Below are 18,252 nucleotides of genomic sequence, written 5' to 3' on the forward strand. Positions count from 1 at the left end.
ATTAAACTGATAAACAGTGATGTCAGAAAGAGGATGCGGCTCACGTGCACACAGAGAACCTGTGTGTGAGCAGCGTCCTCTCTTTCACACCACTGCTAAGGGAAAAAAATATACTTTAGATCTTACATTAATACAAGTCCTTTATATACATTTCATGATAAATATTGAATACGAGAAAAATTAAGAGTGGTGTCGCCGCATAGCGGCAAATGAAGAAATATGTCGCGCACACGAAAATCGAGTTGCGGCGTAGAAGTCGCAAATTAAGAATATATTCTTATTCATTAAGAATATATTCTTATTTATTAAGAATATTTATTAAGAGGACTTATAAAGAGGACTTTTAATTAATTAAATATATAATGTAGGATATAATTTTTAGGAAAAATTATATTTATCTATATAAAAAAAGGTAAAATCATATATAATCTTAAATGATTATATATAATATCATATATAATTTATATCAAAGCATACATGAAACTAACCTTTGCTTTGGTTTTATACATGCTTAGACATGATATCAATATCTGACTATGTCTGATTGTACAAAATGACGTGAGTTATTTAATATCATTTTTTATGATCAGAAATGGTCAAAGAGGACATCATATCTAAGCATATACAAAAACGTATGCTCTGATAAAATCATATGTGATATTATATATAATTATATAAGACTGTATATAATTTTACTTTTTTTTATATAAATAGACATGGACTTTTTTTTCCCGGGTGATTTTATTATATAAGATCTAATTGTATATAATAAATATAAAATTACAAAAAACATAAGGTGATAAAAGGTATATAAAAAAATTAATAATTATTGTTGCACATGAAACATATAATTTCTAAAATATCAGAAAATTAAAAGAATATAATTTTATAATGAGTAACACAACAAAAGACATTACAAATGCAATTTTATAATGAATAATATATTAAGCAGTAAGAATATTAAGGAATAAAAACGAAAATAAGAAAATAGAATAAGAATAAGAAAATATTTTTTTTTAATAAAAAAAGAAATAAACGTTGTTGAAGCTCTGTCTTCAGGTATTAAATGACAATTTAATATCTTCTAGCATTTATATTAAGACAGAGATTTTGTTTTAAGAGCTCTCATCAGATGATATAGTGGATTTCTCTTCATCATCAGTGCATTTAAAAGATTCCTTTTCGAATTTCTTAGACCTTAAAGAGAATAAACTTTTAAATACAGTTATTTGAAATTAAATACCTCTTATAGTCACTAATATAATAAACACTTACGTAGATCTCGATAATCTGAGCTTAGCATTTATTAGCCATCTGCTAATTATTGGTTTTATTGTTATTAAATCTTCATTTGGCCATCGACGTCTTACTGCTCCTAAAATATATGACATTTCACATAGAATCTAAAACTAGTTAATATATAAGAACATTTAGAAGAACTAACTTATAATTTCCTTAAGTATATGTAAATTACGAAAACATTCTTTTTTTCGGCCGTCCCAACTAAATTCAGTGACCACACTATCAGTTAAAATGTTTTTAAGTATGTTTGTGGTCATTTCTTTGCAGTCTCTTCCTCCAATCGAAGTAAAGTAATGTATTAACTATAAAAACAAATATAATATTTAAATAAATATCTTATTATTAAATAACTATACTTAAAAGATAAATAATAATAAAATATAATAATTAAATAACTATACTTAAAAGATAATTAATAATAAAAAATGGTTTCTACATTATTAAATTGTATTATAAAATGTACTATATATAATAATAATATATTATTTCGATTGTAGTAGACATAAACATAAAGTTAAAAATATTTACCACGTCTCTCGATAATTTTTTATTCGCTAATTTTTGATCAAAAGAATATAAATTTGTTTGAGTCTGAAAAGGAAATATTTCTTCTAAACCTTCTAATTCTGCATCCTCCTTTTGTTGTTTATTCACTGTATTTTGTCCATTATTTCCATCAATTGTCAACATACGATTATCTAGCAAATCAATTTTTACCACTAATTGACTCAGTTTCTGAAGTATTTTCTGCATTAATTCTAGAACAGAAATAAATTAAATATTTTGTTATGTGTTTGCTAACATACAATATTTTATAATTAGTTAATATAAAAAAACATATTACCTATTAAGTAAATAATTTTTTCATCGGTTGATGAACTAAAAGAGGAAGTACTACTGTTTTCCTTACGATAAAAAGCCTTGTTCTGTTTTCTTATATTATGATTGACGTCATTAAAGGTTTGATTTGCATTCTCATCCATATTATTAACTTTAAACGATAATTTTTTATCATATTCTTGTGCATTATTTGCTTGTCTTAATAATAACGTATTTACACTTTTTCTTAACAATTGTTTCTTTAAAAGCGTTGAATCAGATTGCTTCATAATAGAAGGACACTCGTTTTCTTCTTCGCCATCACTATCTTTAGAAGAGTTTTCAGAGAGTAAAATCTTTTTCCTTTTCTCTGGTATTTCACAAACTTCATTGTCAGATAAATTAAAGGAATGTTTATTCCTCTCTTCTACATTCAAATCTTCAAATAATGATGTACTAGCAATCGTAGATTTATTGTTTACTGGTGTTTTAACGTTCTTCATTTTTTGTTTTGTAGAAGTGTTACTAACTACAGGTAGGATACATTTCTCAGATAATGTTGACGGTACTTTTGGAAGTGATAGCATATCCCGGTAAAAAATTTTTCATGTATATTCATGCAGAATTGAATATAATTGTACAAAACTATATATAATTGTGCAAAAATATGTATAATTATAAATGATAGAGTACAGGACATTATATATATTTATATATAAGTGCAATAACTGTTACATATAATTATATATAAGTGCGCATTTTGCACACTTATATATAATGTTCACAATGTTTTATGTATAATTATATATGGATTTCTGTTAGTTTAATATATACCCAGTAAACAAAATGTTAGCAGGTTGGCAGCAGATTGGCAGCAAATTCGATCAGAATCCCACACCAGAACCGTAGTCATCTGTGTCCGCATTAAGCTTTTGTTTTGGCGACAGAGTCTGTAAAACATAACCTGTCATCAAACTGTCGGCAGAAACCGAGCAGGATCTGCGCGATGCAATTTGATGTTAGATTGCCAGCAGAAACCGAGCAGAATCTGCGCATGCAACCTGATGGCAAATTGACAGCAGAAACTGTACAAGATTTGCGCTTACTTTTATTAATATTATATAAATGCAACAAAATTGATTATTACAAGTGCTAAATAAGAATATTATCGGCAAGTTAATTACAATTTTCTTCTAAAATGACATATATGTCATATGTTATATCGTAATATATGTTAATGTAATATATGTTATATCGTAGTTATATCTCATATAGCGAAAGACTAATTTAATTTAATTAAATTAATAATAAAGTAAATGATAAAAGTAAATGTAACTTGTAAAACTGGAGATGTAATTTATTTAGAATTAAATTCTTGCTTTATGCCTCAAATAGGCAGTACATGAATAATTTTCCATTTATCATATTGATTCCAATCAGTTTAATATTCTGAATCTCATCTGCTTGTATCAGATATCAGAAATTAAAGTGATAGAAATTAAAATGATAATTACTATATTTTTAGTCTTTTATTCATATTCGCGACTTTATATATATTTCTGACAGAAATTAGATTACGAGAAAGTACAGCTTACGTAGCGGTAAGTGAAGGAACTATCGAATCATGCAAACTCTGTTCCGTTTCTGCCGTCAATCTGCTATCAGAGATTGTGTGCGCAGATTCTACTCGATTTTTGTTATCAATTTGCTATCAAATGCGCCTCACAGATCCTGTTAAATTTCTGCTATCAATTTGCCGTCAGTTACATCTGCAGGCTTTACTCGATTTCTGCCGAGAATTTGATATCAAATTTCATTGCGCAGATCCTGCTCGGTTTCTGCAACTAATCTGATATCAAACTGTGTTGCGCAGATCTTGCTCGATTTCTGCCACCAATCTGCTATGATAATTTTAAACAAATCCTGTTCAGTTTCTGCTATCAAATTATGTCAGCAGGTTTTGTAACATTTCTGCTGACATTCTGTTATCATTATTTGATATAACAAATTTTTATACAATCTGTAATCTTACTGTCGACAAAAATTTGTAGCAGAAATTGACAAAATCTGTTTGAACAGACTTTGCTGACTGGGTAATTATATATAAGTCTTGCGTCATATATAAATATATATAAGTAACAAATATAGTTCAAATACAATCATGCATAATTGTATACGATTCTATATAAACGAGAACTTTTGATCGAAATGTATATGTACCTTTTCCTCAATGCACTCATGAACAACGGATAGGTGAAACATTTTGTTTTGTGCTTAATAACTGTGATTGGGATATACTTATATGTATACACATTGCAAAAGATCTAGATACGATGTCAATAAATAAATAATCATAAAATTATCTCACTGTTGATATAAATAAATGTAAAATAAATTTTCTTCTAATATTATGCTTTCTACAACCGTTTTGCTGTTGCTTTCAGGTATATATATATATATATATATATATATATATATATATATATAAGAAGTATATATAAATAAAATAAAATAAGGTGAAAAAAGCACCATTTTACATTAATAAGAAATGTGTTTGTTTATTCTTAAAGAAATATATATACATATATAATGTGAGATACGAACACATTTTGGAGAGCGTTACCGTTATATATTATAATTATCCGGGAAAAAAAGTCCATGTCTAATTATATAAAAAAAAGTAAAATTATATACAGTCTTATATAATTATATATAATATCACATATGATTTTATCAGAGCATACGTTTTTATATATGCTTAGATATGATGTCCATCTCTGACCATTTCTGATCATAAAAAATGATATTAGATAACTCACGTCATTTTGTACAATCAGACATAGTCAGATCAAAGCTGCCAGATCTCCGCCGCAAGCAACATGCAACACGGCGTGGAGGGGGTAATGAGAATGTGAGCGTAAGCGTACGTGTGAGCTCGGCGCTTCGGCTAGCTTCGGATAGTAGAAGAGGACAGAATACATTCTTCTGTCTCCTTCCTACCAAGCTGGCAACGAAAGACGGGCGACGCGCGACGCTGCTCGCTTCTCGATATCTCAATACGTGCGACAGCGTTAAATGTTTTTCCCTTATAGCTTTTTATATTACACACATATTTTTTAACTGATAAATATTAATCTATTTAATATATTTTTTAACTAATAAATATATTATACATTTATCAGTTGTAAGAAAATATCGATATATTTTTTCATGTGAAAAATTAAATGACATAATTCTTATAAACAAATGTACATATATTTATATATATATATATATATGTATGTATGTATGTATGTATGTATATATATTCATTTTTAAGAATTATACGATTTGGTTTTTTAATATGAAAAGATATATCATAATATTTTCTTACGATTAGCAAATATATATAATATATTTACCAGTTATAAAAATATCTAATATAACAAGCTAAAAGAGAAAAACGTTTAACGCTGTCATACGTATCGAGATATCGAGACGCAAGCAGCGTCGAAAATTTATATGCTCGTTATGTATCGAGCGGAAAGAATGAGTTGTCAACTAACAGCGTAACGCAGTGGGTAAGGCGCCTGATTAGTACGCTGCCTGTCGCTGGTTCAAATCTTACCTTTGAGTTTTTTTTATCTTATTATTGTGCTATATATTTTTATTATTTTAACAGACAAATTAGTATTTTAATTATAAAATATATTTAAAAATCATTGAATTAATATTTTTTTATGAAATAAACATTTATTTATAGTTCTCATTGCATAGCAAATAAATTAATTCAATGATTTTTAAATATATTTTATAATTAAAATACTAATTTGTCTGTTAAAATAATAAAAATATATAGCACAATAATAAGATAAAAAAAACTCAATGGTAAGATTTGAACCAGCGACAGGCAGCGTACTGATCAGGCGCCTTACCCACTGCGCTACGCTGTTAGTTGACAATTTGTTCTTTCCGCTCGATACAAAACGAGCATATAAATTTTCGACGCTGCTTGCGTTTCGATATCTCGATACGTACGACAGCGTTAAACGTTTTTCTCTTTTAGCTTGTTATATTAGATATTTTTATAACTGGTAAATATATTATATATATTTGCTAATCGTAAGAAAATATTATGATATATCTTTTCATATTAAAAAACCAAATCGTATAATTCTTAAAAATGAGTATATATACATATATACATATATATATGTATATATATATATATATATATATATATATATATATATATTGTGACGTTGCCGTCCCGAGGCGCGTCCATCCGCCCCGGAAATCTTCACGGGTCGCGAGCCGAGCGGCCGCGCCAGAAAAAGATTGCGAGAGCCGTATCGAAATCTCCGGAGAGACGAGCCATTATCCTTTTTCGCGCTAGTATTAATTATTTTTTTGTATCATTTTTGTACGTCGGGCAACCCGCCGGAGGGAAACCAGAAGAGGCCCAAGAGGAATCATTACGACAGCCGATACGACAACGCCGGAGGAACAGAGTCGCGGGTGGATTTCGCCCCCTTCAAATAACGGAGGGAAAACAGCCAAGAAACAGCTGTCTTGAGCCGGAATAACCGGACCGGATCGGCGCCACCCTCCAAGGACGGAGGACGAAGGACCAGCATCCGGAAGACCGCGGATAACAGGGTCACCGAGATTCGGAATTTTAAATTATCGGGGCCGTTACGGCCCCCGATACGGCGTTGTCGCGGGGCGCAGTAATACCTCGCGTGTCGCGGCGCTATTGGCCGCTAATCCGCGCACCCCTGCGCGCAGAATTGACGCCGCTATCGACCCTGGATCGCGAGATCCAGGGAATCACTCTGGTGCGGGCGCTCTCAGCTTGTAGTCGTTTTGCAAAACGTATATTGTCGTTATCGTTTTGTGTGTCGCAGCCGAGGTTGTCGAGAGGACGAGACCGAGGATCATCCCCTGTCAACGGGAGCGAGTATCGGTGAGGTTGCCCATCGCTATTTTGTACGCCACGTACGCGATTCCGTCCGCGGACCGGCCGTTCTGTCGCCGTCGCCATTTTTGTGTCTCGTTGTCGCTCGGGCATTGTACCGAGCTCGCGATTTTCGTGTATTTCGGGCGACCGGAGACAAGCGACCGAGGCATCAAGGACGATCGTAACGTCGGCCGTAGCTGATAAGGAACCGTTCGTCTCTCTCCGGGATCCGGGGTGTCGTAAAACGCGTAGTGACCGGCTCTCGTATATCGACCACGTGCGCGGTAAATCGCGGGGAATGCGTTCGCTATCCGTGCTGTCGAAAAGAGTTGTCGAAACCGCGTAAGACCTCCCCGCAATCGATCTCCGGGCAATTTTCGTCTGCAATTAGCGTGTATGTGAGCGTGTGACCGTGTGCGTGTGACGACGTGGCAAATGTCGTGCTGTCCTTGTCGCTCTTGATACTTGTACGAATTGCGTTTATTGCGCGGTATTTGTCGTACGTTGGAGTGTGTCGCGGTGCATAATAGATTAAGAAAGTGTCGAAATTCGAGGGTTTCGCGTAGATAGAAAGCGGTACGCCGAAAAGAGGCGAAGCGGCGTCCGACGGCTATCGAATTCCGAGCGAATCGATCTTGCTCGTAGCAAGCGAGATTTTTCGTCTTCGCAAATCGCTTGATTACTATCGCTCAATTATTAAGCCTCATTTCAAACATAGTGCTGTCGATTAAAAGAGCGAGTAACAAAGGGAATAGATCTGTTAAATGCGTCCTCGAGGACCCTGGCAAAAATGAGACGTTTCATGAACGTTTGTTTGGCGTTTACATGAACGTTTGTGGAAGTTCGTCGAGAGTTTAAAAACGATTAGTAAAGAGTTTGTAGAACAAAAATTGCAACACTGCAGCGTTTGAAAGACGTTTGTACATAGCGTTTTTGAGAGTTTGCATAGCGTTTACATGGCGTATGCAAAGAGTTCTTTAAACATTTATAGATCCTCTATTAAGTGTTTAATTTCATCTTTGGAAACTGCGTGCATCCTCTATTAAGCGATTACCCGACAAAAACAGTACGTGAAATCCACGTTATTACCACGTAGATTAATATCGTTGAATCTACGTGGATATTCAAGTGGATAATCCGCTCAAAAACGGTACTAGAATCTACGTGGAATCTATGTGAAAATTTCATGAACTTTCGAGACATATTACTTTTTTCATTTTTGATAAGTGAATATCTTGGACATTTATAAAAGTATATAAATACACTCGGCCATAAGAATAATTTTATTTTTATTTATATTTTATTTTTAATATACGCAATAAATAGGCTATCTCCCATTTATCCGTTTAATTTCAAATAATCTGTTCCATATTCTGAATCCCAACAAGCGATCCAGATTATTAAACAAATTATTTTAAATTAAATTAGTTTATTAAATTAAACTGACTAAAGAACCGTCTACAATGAAAATAATATCGGTGCAGTGGACGGTGGAGTAAGACTAAGAGTAATGCGAAATGGAAAAGAATCATTCGCTTACGCCTTACTCCACCGTCCACTTCCATCGTAGACGGTCCTTAAAAGAAAAAATAAACTTCGGATCGTGTTAGTATCAGTTCTTTATATACACTTTATGACGGAAAGTTGAATACGAGTTAGCTAATTTGATGCAGCGCCGCATAGCGGCAAAGCGAGGAAGCATATTCTATATACATATGTACTATTACATTTCTTAGGCGTTTCTTAGGCGTTTCCAAGCCGTTTGTGTAAACGCTGTACAATTCGCCACATTGAAAAAGTATTTGCTGAAAGTGAAAAAACGGTATTGAAAAAAGTGTTTGTTAAACGTTTGAGAAGTCTGATAGTAAACTCTGTACACGAAGATGTATCAACGTTTACTGAACGTACTCTGAAAAATGTTACCTCAGCATTGCAAAACTTTCATGTAACATTATATAAAGAGTTTGTAGAACAAAAATTGCAACACTGCAGCGTTTGATAAGCATTCAAAACCCAACAGCGTTATGTAAGTGCTCTTACAAAGTTTGAAAAGCATATAAACTCTCAGAAAACCCTCACTCAACGGTTGTTAACGCTTTATAAAGTTTCTTATTTTCGCCAGGGGAGATTGTCGAAATTTCCGTTACGCTCTCGAAACGCCGTTCGGTTTCGCAAAGTCCGGCCATAAAAACGGGCCTGGAGGACGATAAATATCTCCGCTGTCTTACGATCTCGATTTCGTATTGCTATTGTTATCACCGCTATCGATATGTTGTACGTTATTTCAAATTTTCGCATTTATGTTAAACTCAGTTATATTTCGTTAATTCAGTCTCGCTAATTTATGTCATTATTACTATTTCTTTCTAGAACTTGTTATTTCTTTCCCTTTATATTCTTTTCTATTATATTTCTTTTATTTGAATAAATTTGTTACATTCTCTTTTCTATTAAATTCGCGTAACTTATTGGAGTGTTCGTTTGTCGTGAGCGTTAAATCCCGTTGTGTTCGTCAATTTTCGTAATCACCGACCGCCTCGCATAAAATACTTCAATATCCTTTTCAACGGACCCTGCCCCTCTACCGTTAGGTGAGCTAGTCGGCCCGTGGCGAAACAGGCTAATGTTCTTCGTGTTATTCTGACGATTTTGCGAATTGATACGTGAAAGACCGTATCTGGCGCCCATCTTCGAGATTTCGAGACGGCCTTCGCTTCTCCGCGGCTCGCGCGAGAACGCCCTCCATCTTAGTTCCTCCGAGCGCGAGTATCTCTATCCGCCTTGTGTTTTTTTTTGACGGCGTTTTCGCTCCCCTTTAACATCCTCCTCTCCAACACCCGAGGAGGATCGAAAAATTAAAAATAAAAAGGCGTCGCAATATATATATATATATATATATATATATATATATATATATACACACATTTGTTTATAAGAATTATGTCATTTAATTTTTCACATGAAAAAATATATCGATATTTTCTTACAACTGATAAATGTATAATATATTTATCAGTTAAAAAATATATTAAATAGATTAAGGCCCTACGCACAATAGGAAAAATATTAAATATTAAATATTAAATTTATAGAACGAGAGAAAGAGAAAGGAACTCTTCTCTTCTCTTTTTCTCTTTCTATAAATTTAATATTTAATATTTAATATTTTTCCTATTGTGCGCAGGGCCTAATATTTATCAGTTAAAAAATATGTGTATAATATAAAAAGCTATAAGCGAAAAACATTTAGCGCTGTCGCACGCATTGAGATATCGAGAAGCGAGCAGTGTCGCGCGTCGCCCGTCTTTCGTTGCCAGCTTGGTAGGAAGGAGACAGAAGACTGTATTCTGTCCTCTTCTACTATCCGAAGCTAGCCGAAGCGCCGAGCTCACACGTACGCTTACGCTCACATCCTCATTACCCCCTCCACGCCGTGTTGCATGTTGCTTGCGGCGGAGATCTGGCAGCTTTGAGTCAGATATTGATATCATATCTAAGCATGTATAAAACCAAAGCAAAGGTTAGTTTCATGTATGCTTTGATATAAATCATATATGATATTATATATAATCATTTAATATTATATATGATTTTACCTTTTTTTATATAGACAAATATAATTTTTCCTAAAAATTATATCTTGCATTATATATTTAATTAATTAAAAGTCCTCTTTATAAGTCCTCTTAATAAATATTCTTAATAAATAAGAATATATTCTTAATGAATAAGAATATATTCTTAATTTGCGACTTCTACGCCGCAACTCGATTTTCGTGTGCGCGACATGTTTCTTCATTTGCCGCTACGCGGCGACACCACTCTTAATTTTTCTCGTATTCAATATTTATCATGAAATGTATATAAAGGACTTGTATTAACGTAAGATCTAAAGTATATTTTTTTCCCTTAGCAGTGATGCGAAAGAGAGGACGCGGCTCACACACAGGTTCTCTGTGTGCACGTGAGCCGCATCCTCTTTCTGACATCACTGTTTATCAGTTTAATTTCAAACTGAATTTAAAATAATTTATTTAATAATCTGGATTCCTTGTTGGGATTCAGAATATTAAACAGATTATTTGAAATTAGGCGGAAAAAAACTTTTAGGCCAATAATTAAATTTATTTGACTTCAACAAAATTTATTAAATCCAAAGAAATATTTTTTTCTGTATATTAAGAATATCTCTTTAGAAGATTTTCCTCTTAACTTAAGAGGATCCTCTTGGCGCCTATTTTAGTGGTATATATTCTAAAGATAAGTGGCATATTCTTAAGTTAAGAGTACAATTTTTTCGGTGTACTCTTAGTGGTACTTAATTTTCAGATCTGATAATATTTATTCATATATGATATCATATATGACTATATTTGGCAAAACATAATTAGATATTGACAAAATCCATATATGGCCAATTTTATATGGACTTTTTTTTCCCGGGTAATACTTATGGATATATTATAATTATGGATTAGACTATTTTCTAGACATGAACTATATATGGCATATAGTTGATATAGTTGATTGATAAACGATTGTGTAATATATTGTACGCGTGCTTATATTACAAATTATATATATATATATATATATATATATATATATATATTTTAGATAATACATGATAAAATCGAGGTAAAAGAAAAAAATAAAAATTTAGAAAAGATAAACAAAAAACTAAAACTCAGTTTATATCATGTACATAAAAGAAATAAGATAATAAGTTTAAGATTAAGAAAACTTGAAGAAAAAATTAAGAATGATAAGTACAGAAAAGTTTTAAAAGAAGTTTTTAAAACTAAGTTTTTAATTTACATAATTTTTTAGTTGATAAATTTAATTGTGTTTCCACACAACACATTCCAGACTGTCATAAATTGCGTTCTAAGTTATTTTCAAAATTTGCGACGGTACGTTTAAAATTTAAAAATAAGCGTAAAATTGTACTAAGTAATCGAAAATATTATGGCAGTAAATCTATGGCGATGCATTATTCTCTTAAATAAGTTTAGTTTATCTTTTTTTTAGTTTTAAATGAGTTTTATTTATGTTTTTTTTTAGTTTTCAATGAGTTTATCTTTTTTTTTTGTTTCAAATGAGTTTAGTTTATCTATTTTTATATAATATAAAATATGTTTAACAATGTGCAATAAATAATATGCAACAATATAATTTTTTATATACATCTATTTATTTCCTATTTTAATTTTTTAATTTAAACACTTTATTTACTCAATACAAAATTTAGATAAGTTTGAAAATCTGGCGACAACGGATGAAAAATGGCGGACCAATCAGAAGTGGCACCCAGTTGTCGCCACTCTGATTATAGGCTCTCTAAGCCGACTCTTGCCAGATGCCGACTCACAGGTCAACGTTGGCAATAGGTGCTTTCCATTTACATCAAAACTCAGATAAATCTCACTTCTGTCTTTCTTTAACATGAATGTTGAAGAAAGACAGAAGTGAGATTTATCTGAGTTTTGATGTAAATGAAAAGCACCTAATACCGCGACAACTGGTGTCCGACATTGACCTGACATTAAAAAAAAATTATATTCCCCAGCAAACTCACATGTAACTGATATTTCTTGTTATATAACCAGAAAGTATCTGGGAAGTATCATTGATATGTAACTAATTTATGTATATGATACATAAATGTGTTCTGTTTAATACATTTCATATATGTAAAAATAGCATATAAAAGATACGTAAGTATACTACTATTTGATACGTATCATTATCTGTGTAACGATATGTATCGTATTTGTAGCTGTTGAAGATATGTAGTTAATCGCATTTTACTTGTCAAGACTGTACGTCGAAACAAACTACTGATAAGACTGTACAGGCGCGCTCATCCGAGTAACCGAGTCAAGCCGAGGATAATTCGGATTCGTTCGGGCGTAGAGGTAGTCGACGAGCAGAGTCGTCCAGTCGAAGTGTACCACGCGTATAGAGCACCACGTGCAAACGTCCATTAGAATAAAGAAACGCTATATTGAAAAACGACTTTGCTTTTACTGTGTTGAACCTGACTCTCTCCAAGCTCTTTCTCTACCAAAACTATTATGTTTCATCAGGTTATGGGCCCAGTCGCCATTCCTGTGCAATAGTGTGGTAGAATCGGAGAGAGGTTCGAAAGGTTTCGCGAGATACAAAACCGGAAGTCGGCGGTTTTCGGAGTGACACGTGGTTGCGGTATCGGGTGCGGATGTGCAAGAGATTTGCATCCGTGATGTCCGTGGGAATCTCAGCAAAAGGGATAAAGAACTTTGACGGAACGAACTTTCAAGGCTGGAAAGCTCAGATTAACGCATTATTTTTGATGAATGATGTTCTCGACGTGGTCGATGGCACGACCACGATGCCGGCAGACGGAGCAGCGCATGCCGTCGCAAGGAAGAAGTTCGTTAAAGACAATGCGACTGCCAGATTTATCATGCTATCGGCAATGGAAGAGTCGCAACAAGTGTATGTTCTGTCGTGTGAAACCGCTAAAGAAATGTGGGACAAATTGTGTCTCATACACGAGCAAAAGTCTGTGACGAACAAACTAGGACTACTCCAAAAGTTCCACGCGTATCGCATGAGTGAGGAAGACACGGCAGTGCAACACGTGGCAAGAATTACGAACATGGCGGGTCAGCTCAAGGACGTCGGCGAGGAGGTTTCTGATGCAACAATCATGGCAAAGATTTTAGCGAGTCTAACCTCACGGTTTAGTACGTTACAAATCGCATGGGATAGTGTCGATCCGGCGCGGCAAACGCTGGATAACCTGCAAGAGAGACTCATCAGGGAAGATCAACGACTCAGTGCGGGTGACGACGCAGCGACTGCGTTGGCCGCAACGAAAAAGGTACGTGATAAAAACAATAAACCGCGTAAATCTAAAAAGGACATCGAGTGCTACAAGTGCCAAGAGATGGGACATTTCGCGAGGGAATGTAAAAACGCGCGCCGGAAGAAAGATGGCGGCGAGTCGTCTCGCGACTGCGCGTTCGTGGTGGAGACCAGTGAGAAGCGTGTTCCGAAGCGCCAAGTGGAATCCACGTGCAATCAAATTCGACAGCTAATGTCCGCAAAACAAAGCGAAGTGTGGCTGATTGATAGTGGCGCGTCGCGACATCTGACTTTCCGACGGGAATGGCTGACCGACTACCGAGTGAATAAATGTGGTGGAACTATCTCACTTGGCGATAATCAAATCTGTGATATCGTAGGAGAAGGAACAGTGCATATTAAAAGGTTGATTGACGGTGTGTGGCGCGATGCGCGCATCGAAAATGTGCTATACGTTCCAAAGCTGCGCAAAAATTTATTCTCGGTAGGCGTGTGCACAAATATCGGTTTTGAAGTACGTTTTCGCGAAGAATACGTCGAAGTAGTGCGCGATAATAACAATGTCGTCGCGTCCGGAAGAAAACAAGGCAACGACGTCTGTCGCATGTTGTTTAAAGTAGCGAAACCGGGGAGTGTTGAAGAGGCGAACGTTGCGTCGACGAATCTAAACGTGTGGCATGAACGGTTAGGACATGTGGGTAAACGCGCGATATGTCAACTAGCAAAAAAGGGTCTGGTTACCGGAATATCGCTGACCGATAAAACAGATGTTTTCTGTGAACCGTGCCAACTCGGGAAATCGCATAAGCTGCCGTTTAAAAGAAATTTAAAGAAGGTGTCGACGAAGCCCGGCGAAGTCATACACACAGATGTATGTGGGCCGATGTCGGTAAACTCTCCCGGTGGATCGCGATACTTTTTGACATTCAAAGACGACGCGAGCGGGTATCGGCACGTATACTTCCTAAAATCAAAATCGCAGGTGTTTGAAAAGTTTCAAGTGTTTGAGAAAATGATTTCAAATAAATTCGGGCGCGCAATGAAAATCCTGAGATCGGACAACGGCCGCGAATTTTGTAATAAAGAAATGGACAATTATCTCGCGTCGCGCGGAATCACTCGTGAAACAACTGCACCTTACACCCCGGAGCAAAACGGGAAGGCTGAGCGGGACAACCGTACAATAGTTGAAAGCGCGCGTACGATGATACATGCAAAGAGTTTGCCCCTGAATCTTTGGGCTGAAGCAGTGAGCTGTGCGATCTACGTCTTAAACAGAAGCGTGTGGTCAACAAATGATGTAACACCTTACGAGATGTGGGTGGGTAAGCCTCCGGATTTAAGACATTTGAGAATATTCGGATCAGAAGCATTCGTACATATCCCAAAACAATTCACGCAAAAACTTGATGCTCGCGCGAAGAAGGTGATCTTTGTCGGATACAAAGAAAACTCTCCGAACTATCGTCTGTACGATCCCGTGACAAAAAAGGTTAGTGAAGCGAGGAATGTTGTTTTCAACGAGCGAATTGGCAAAGTGTCGACAAAAATGGCACCGCACGAAGAAGAAGACGAAAACGAGATCAGCCTTCCAGGACGTAGAGAGGAACGAGAAGAAGAACAAATAATAGAGGTCCAGAGCAGCAGCGAGGAAGAAGCAGAGGAAGAACCTAGTAACGACGACGAAGAACCGAGGGATGAAGCTGCTGAGAGAGCGGCTGAAGATGCAGGAGGAGCGGTCGAGACCGCAGGAGGAGCGGCGAACGCTCAGGGTACTCCAAATCGTGCACTTCGAGATCGAAAAGGTATCAAAACTCCGTACAAGTACAGGTTCAACGCAAATGTAGCTGAATATATAATTCCCAACACGTATCAGGAAGCAACAAATAGTACAGAAGCCGCGCAGTGGGCAGATGCTATAAAAGAAGAACTCAAGGCACACGAGAAAAACCACACGTGATCGCTTGTGTCGAAGACTCCAGGTATGAAATTAATCGATTCCAAGTGGGTTTTTCGAGTGAAGACGGACGCAGCGAAAAAGAAACATCAATTCAAGGCTCGCCTGTGTGCAAGAGAATTCTTGCAACGCGAGGGCATCGATTACACCGAAACGTTTGCTCCAGTGATCAGATACGATTCGCCGCGAGTATTTCTGGCGATGGTTGCAACGAAAGACCTCGAATTGATGCAGTTCGATGTGCAGACTGCCTTCCTCTATGGAAAATTGGACGAGACGATCTTCATGGAGGTTCCTGAGGGACTCAACGTGGGAGCAGACGCAGGACGTGTGGTGTGCAAGCTCGAGAGATCACTGTATGGTCTGAAACAGGCTCCGAGATGTTGGAACCGGAAGTTCACGAATTTCTTAAACGAATTTAAATTCAAAGAGTGCGAGGCCGACAAGTGCATTTTTGTCGGAGAATTAGAGACTGAAATAGTTTATTTAGCGTTATTTGTAGATGACGGGCTGATCGCAGCAAATACCAAAGAGACGCTAGAGCTTATTGTTAAGAGACTAAGCGATACTTTTAAGATAACAGTCGGCGATTCCGGAACGTTCGTCGGTGTGCAAATATCACGGGACAAAAAAAAAGAGATCTTTGATCATTTATCAGAGCGCCTACACTCGGAAAATAATCGAAAAGTTTCGGATGACCGACGCGAAAGCTTTAAGCGTGCCGGCGGATCCACATGTAGTATTATCTCCGTGCGAGATAGGCGAGGAAAAATCGAAAGATGTGCCTTACCGGGAGGCAGTAGGATCACTCGTGTTTCTGGCGACTGTATCGCGACCGGACATTGCCTACGCGGTAAATTCGGTTAGCAAATACTTAAGCAATCATAATCACGAGCATTGGCGTGCGGTAAAAAGAATTTACGCGTATCTATGCGGTACAATCGATCACGGTATCGAGTACAAAAGCGGCGGTAGCGAACCAGGATTGATCGGCTTTTCGGATGCCGATTACGCGGGTGATATCGAGACCAGAAAGTCAACAACGGGCTACGTTTTCTGCCTGGCGAATGGAGCGGTCACATGGTCTTCGCAAAGACAAAAATTAGTGACTCTAAGTACGACAGAGGCAGAATATGTATCTGTATCAACGGCAACACGCGAGCTCGTTTGGCTACGAAAACTTCTGGAGGATGTTGGATGTCCATGTGCAAAAGAGACGACCTTGTTCGTCGACAATCAAAGTGCTATACAGCTAGTCAAAAATCCTGTATATCACAAAAGAACAAAGCACATTGACATTCATTATCACTTCGTTCGAGAAAAGGCGAATGATAAAATCGTAGCCGTGCAATATGTTCCATCCGAAGAACAGCGCGCGGATATATTCACCAAGGCTGTGCCTCGGGATCAGTTTAGAAAAATGTGCGACAAGCTAAACGTGGGATCAACACAAGCGAAATGCTCAAACGGCAGTAGTGTTGAAGATATGTAGTTAATCGCATTTTACTTGTCAAGACTGTACGTCGAAACAAACTACTGATAAGACTGTACAGGCGCGCTCATCCGAGTAACCAAGTCAAGCCGAGGATAATTCGGGTTCGTTCGGGCGTAGAGGTAGTCGACGAGCAGAGTCGTCCAGTCGAAGTGTACCACGCGTATAGAGCACCACGTGCAAACGTCCATTAGAATAAAGAAACGCTATATTGAAAAACGACTTTGCTTTTACTGTGTTGAACCTGACTCTCTCCAAGCTCTTTCTCTACCAAAACTATTATGTTTCATCAGTAGCTGATATATATAAGTGATATTTAAATTGGACGTGATAGAACGAATTGTGCGTTTGTGCAGTCGTAGTGTCGCATGTGCATTAAAAATTATTCGCAAGTATCGCGCACATGATTGCAAAATATATCTGAGGTAAAATATAAATTTTAAATAACTTATTGTACTATACTAATAATAATAGTCTTAAAGTGCGTAAAAATGTCGAAAAGAAAAGATTTTTGTGATTTATCAGCTCGCCAACAGCGTAGACGTATTGTTAACCTAACAAATGAAGAGGTTAACCTCACAATATTCAGTGAATTAAATGCATCGACAAATAGTATTGTTAATAATGATGCTGCTTTTATACCGAATCTTAATAATGATGGTATTGAATCTAAAAGTGATTACAGTAATTTCGAATCGTTAAGTGATATCGAAAGCGACGAAAATTTTACCGTAAAAATGCAAGATGATTCGACACATGATATTACATATGATATACGTTTTTGGATTTTAAAATATAATATAAGTCATGCAGCAGCAAATGATCTTCTAAAAATTTTGAAAAAGTACGAACATCATAAAAGTTTGCCAAAAGATGTCAGATCTTTAATGA

At 36.0% G+C, this 18,252-nt stretch overlaps 1 protein-coding gene across 1 annotated transcript; it reads right to left on the bottom strand.

The window, feature by feature from the left end:
- Positions 1-1,045: 1,045 nt before the first annotated feature.
- Positions 1,046-2,533, bottom strand: LOC145968907 (uncharacterized). Its single transcript, XM_083094796.1, has 5 exons — positions 2,147-2,533; positions 1,831-2,060; positions 1,445-1,604; positions 1,276-1,375; positions 1,046-1,197 (listed from the first exon to the last, which is right to left on the bottom strand). Exons 1-5 carry the CDS (start codon positions 2,409-2,411, stop codon positions 1,116-1,118), a joined length of 837 nt encoding a protein of 278 aa, XP_082950922.1. The 5' UTR covers positions 2,412-2,533; the 3' UTR covers positions 1,046-1,115.
- Between the last annotated feature and the right edge of the window lie 15,719 nt (positions 2,534-18,252).

The sequence above is a fragment of the Camponotus vicinus genome, unplaced genomic scaffold, assembly GCF_025532165.1.
Source record: "Camponotus vicinus isolate PSW18456_S1 unplaced genomic scaffold, iyCamVici1.0 SCAF_3, whole genome shotgun sequence".
NCBI lineage: Eukaryota > Metazoa > Arthropoda > Insecta > Hymenoptera > Formicidae > Camponotus > Camponotus vicinus.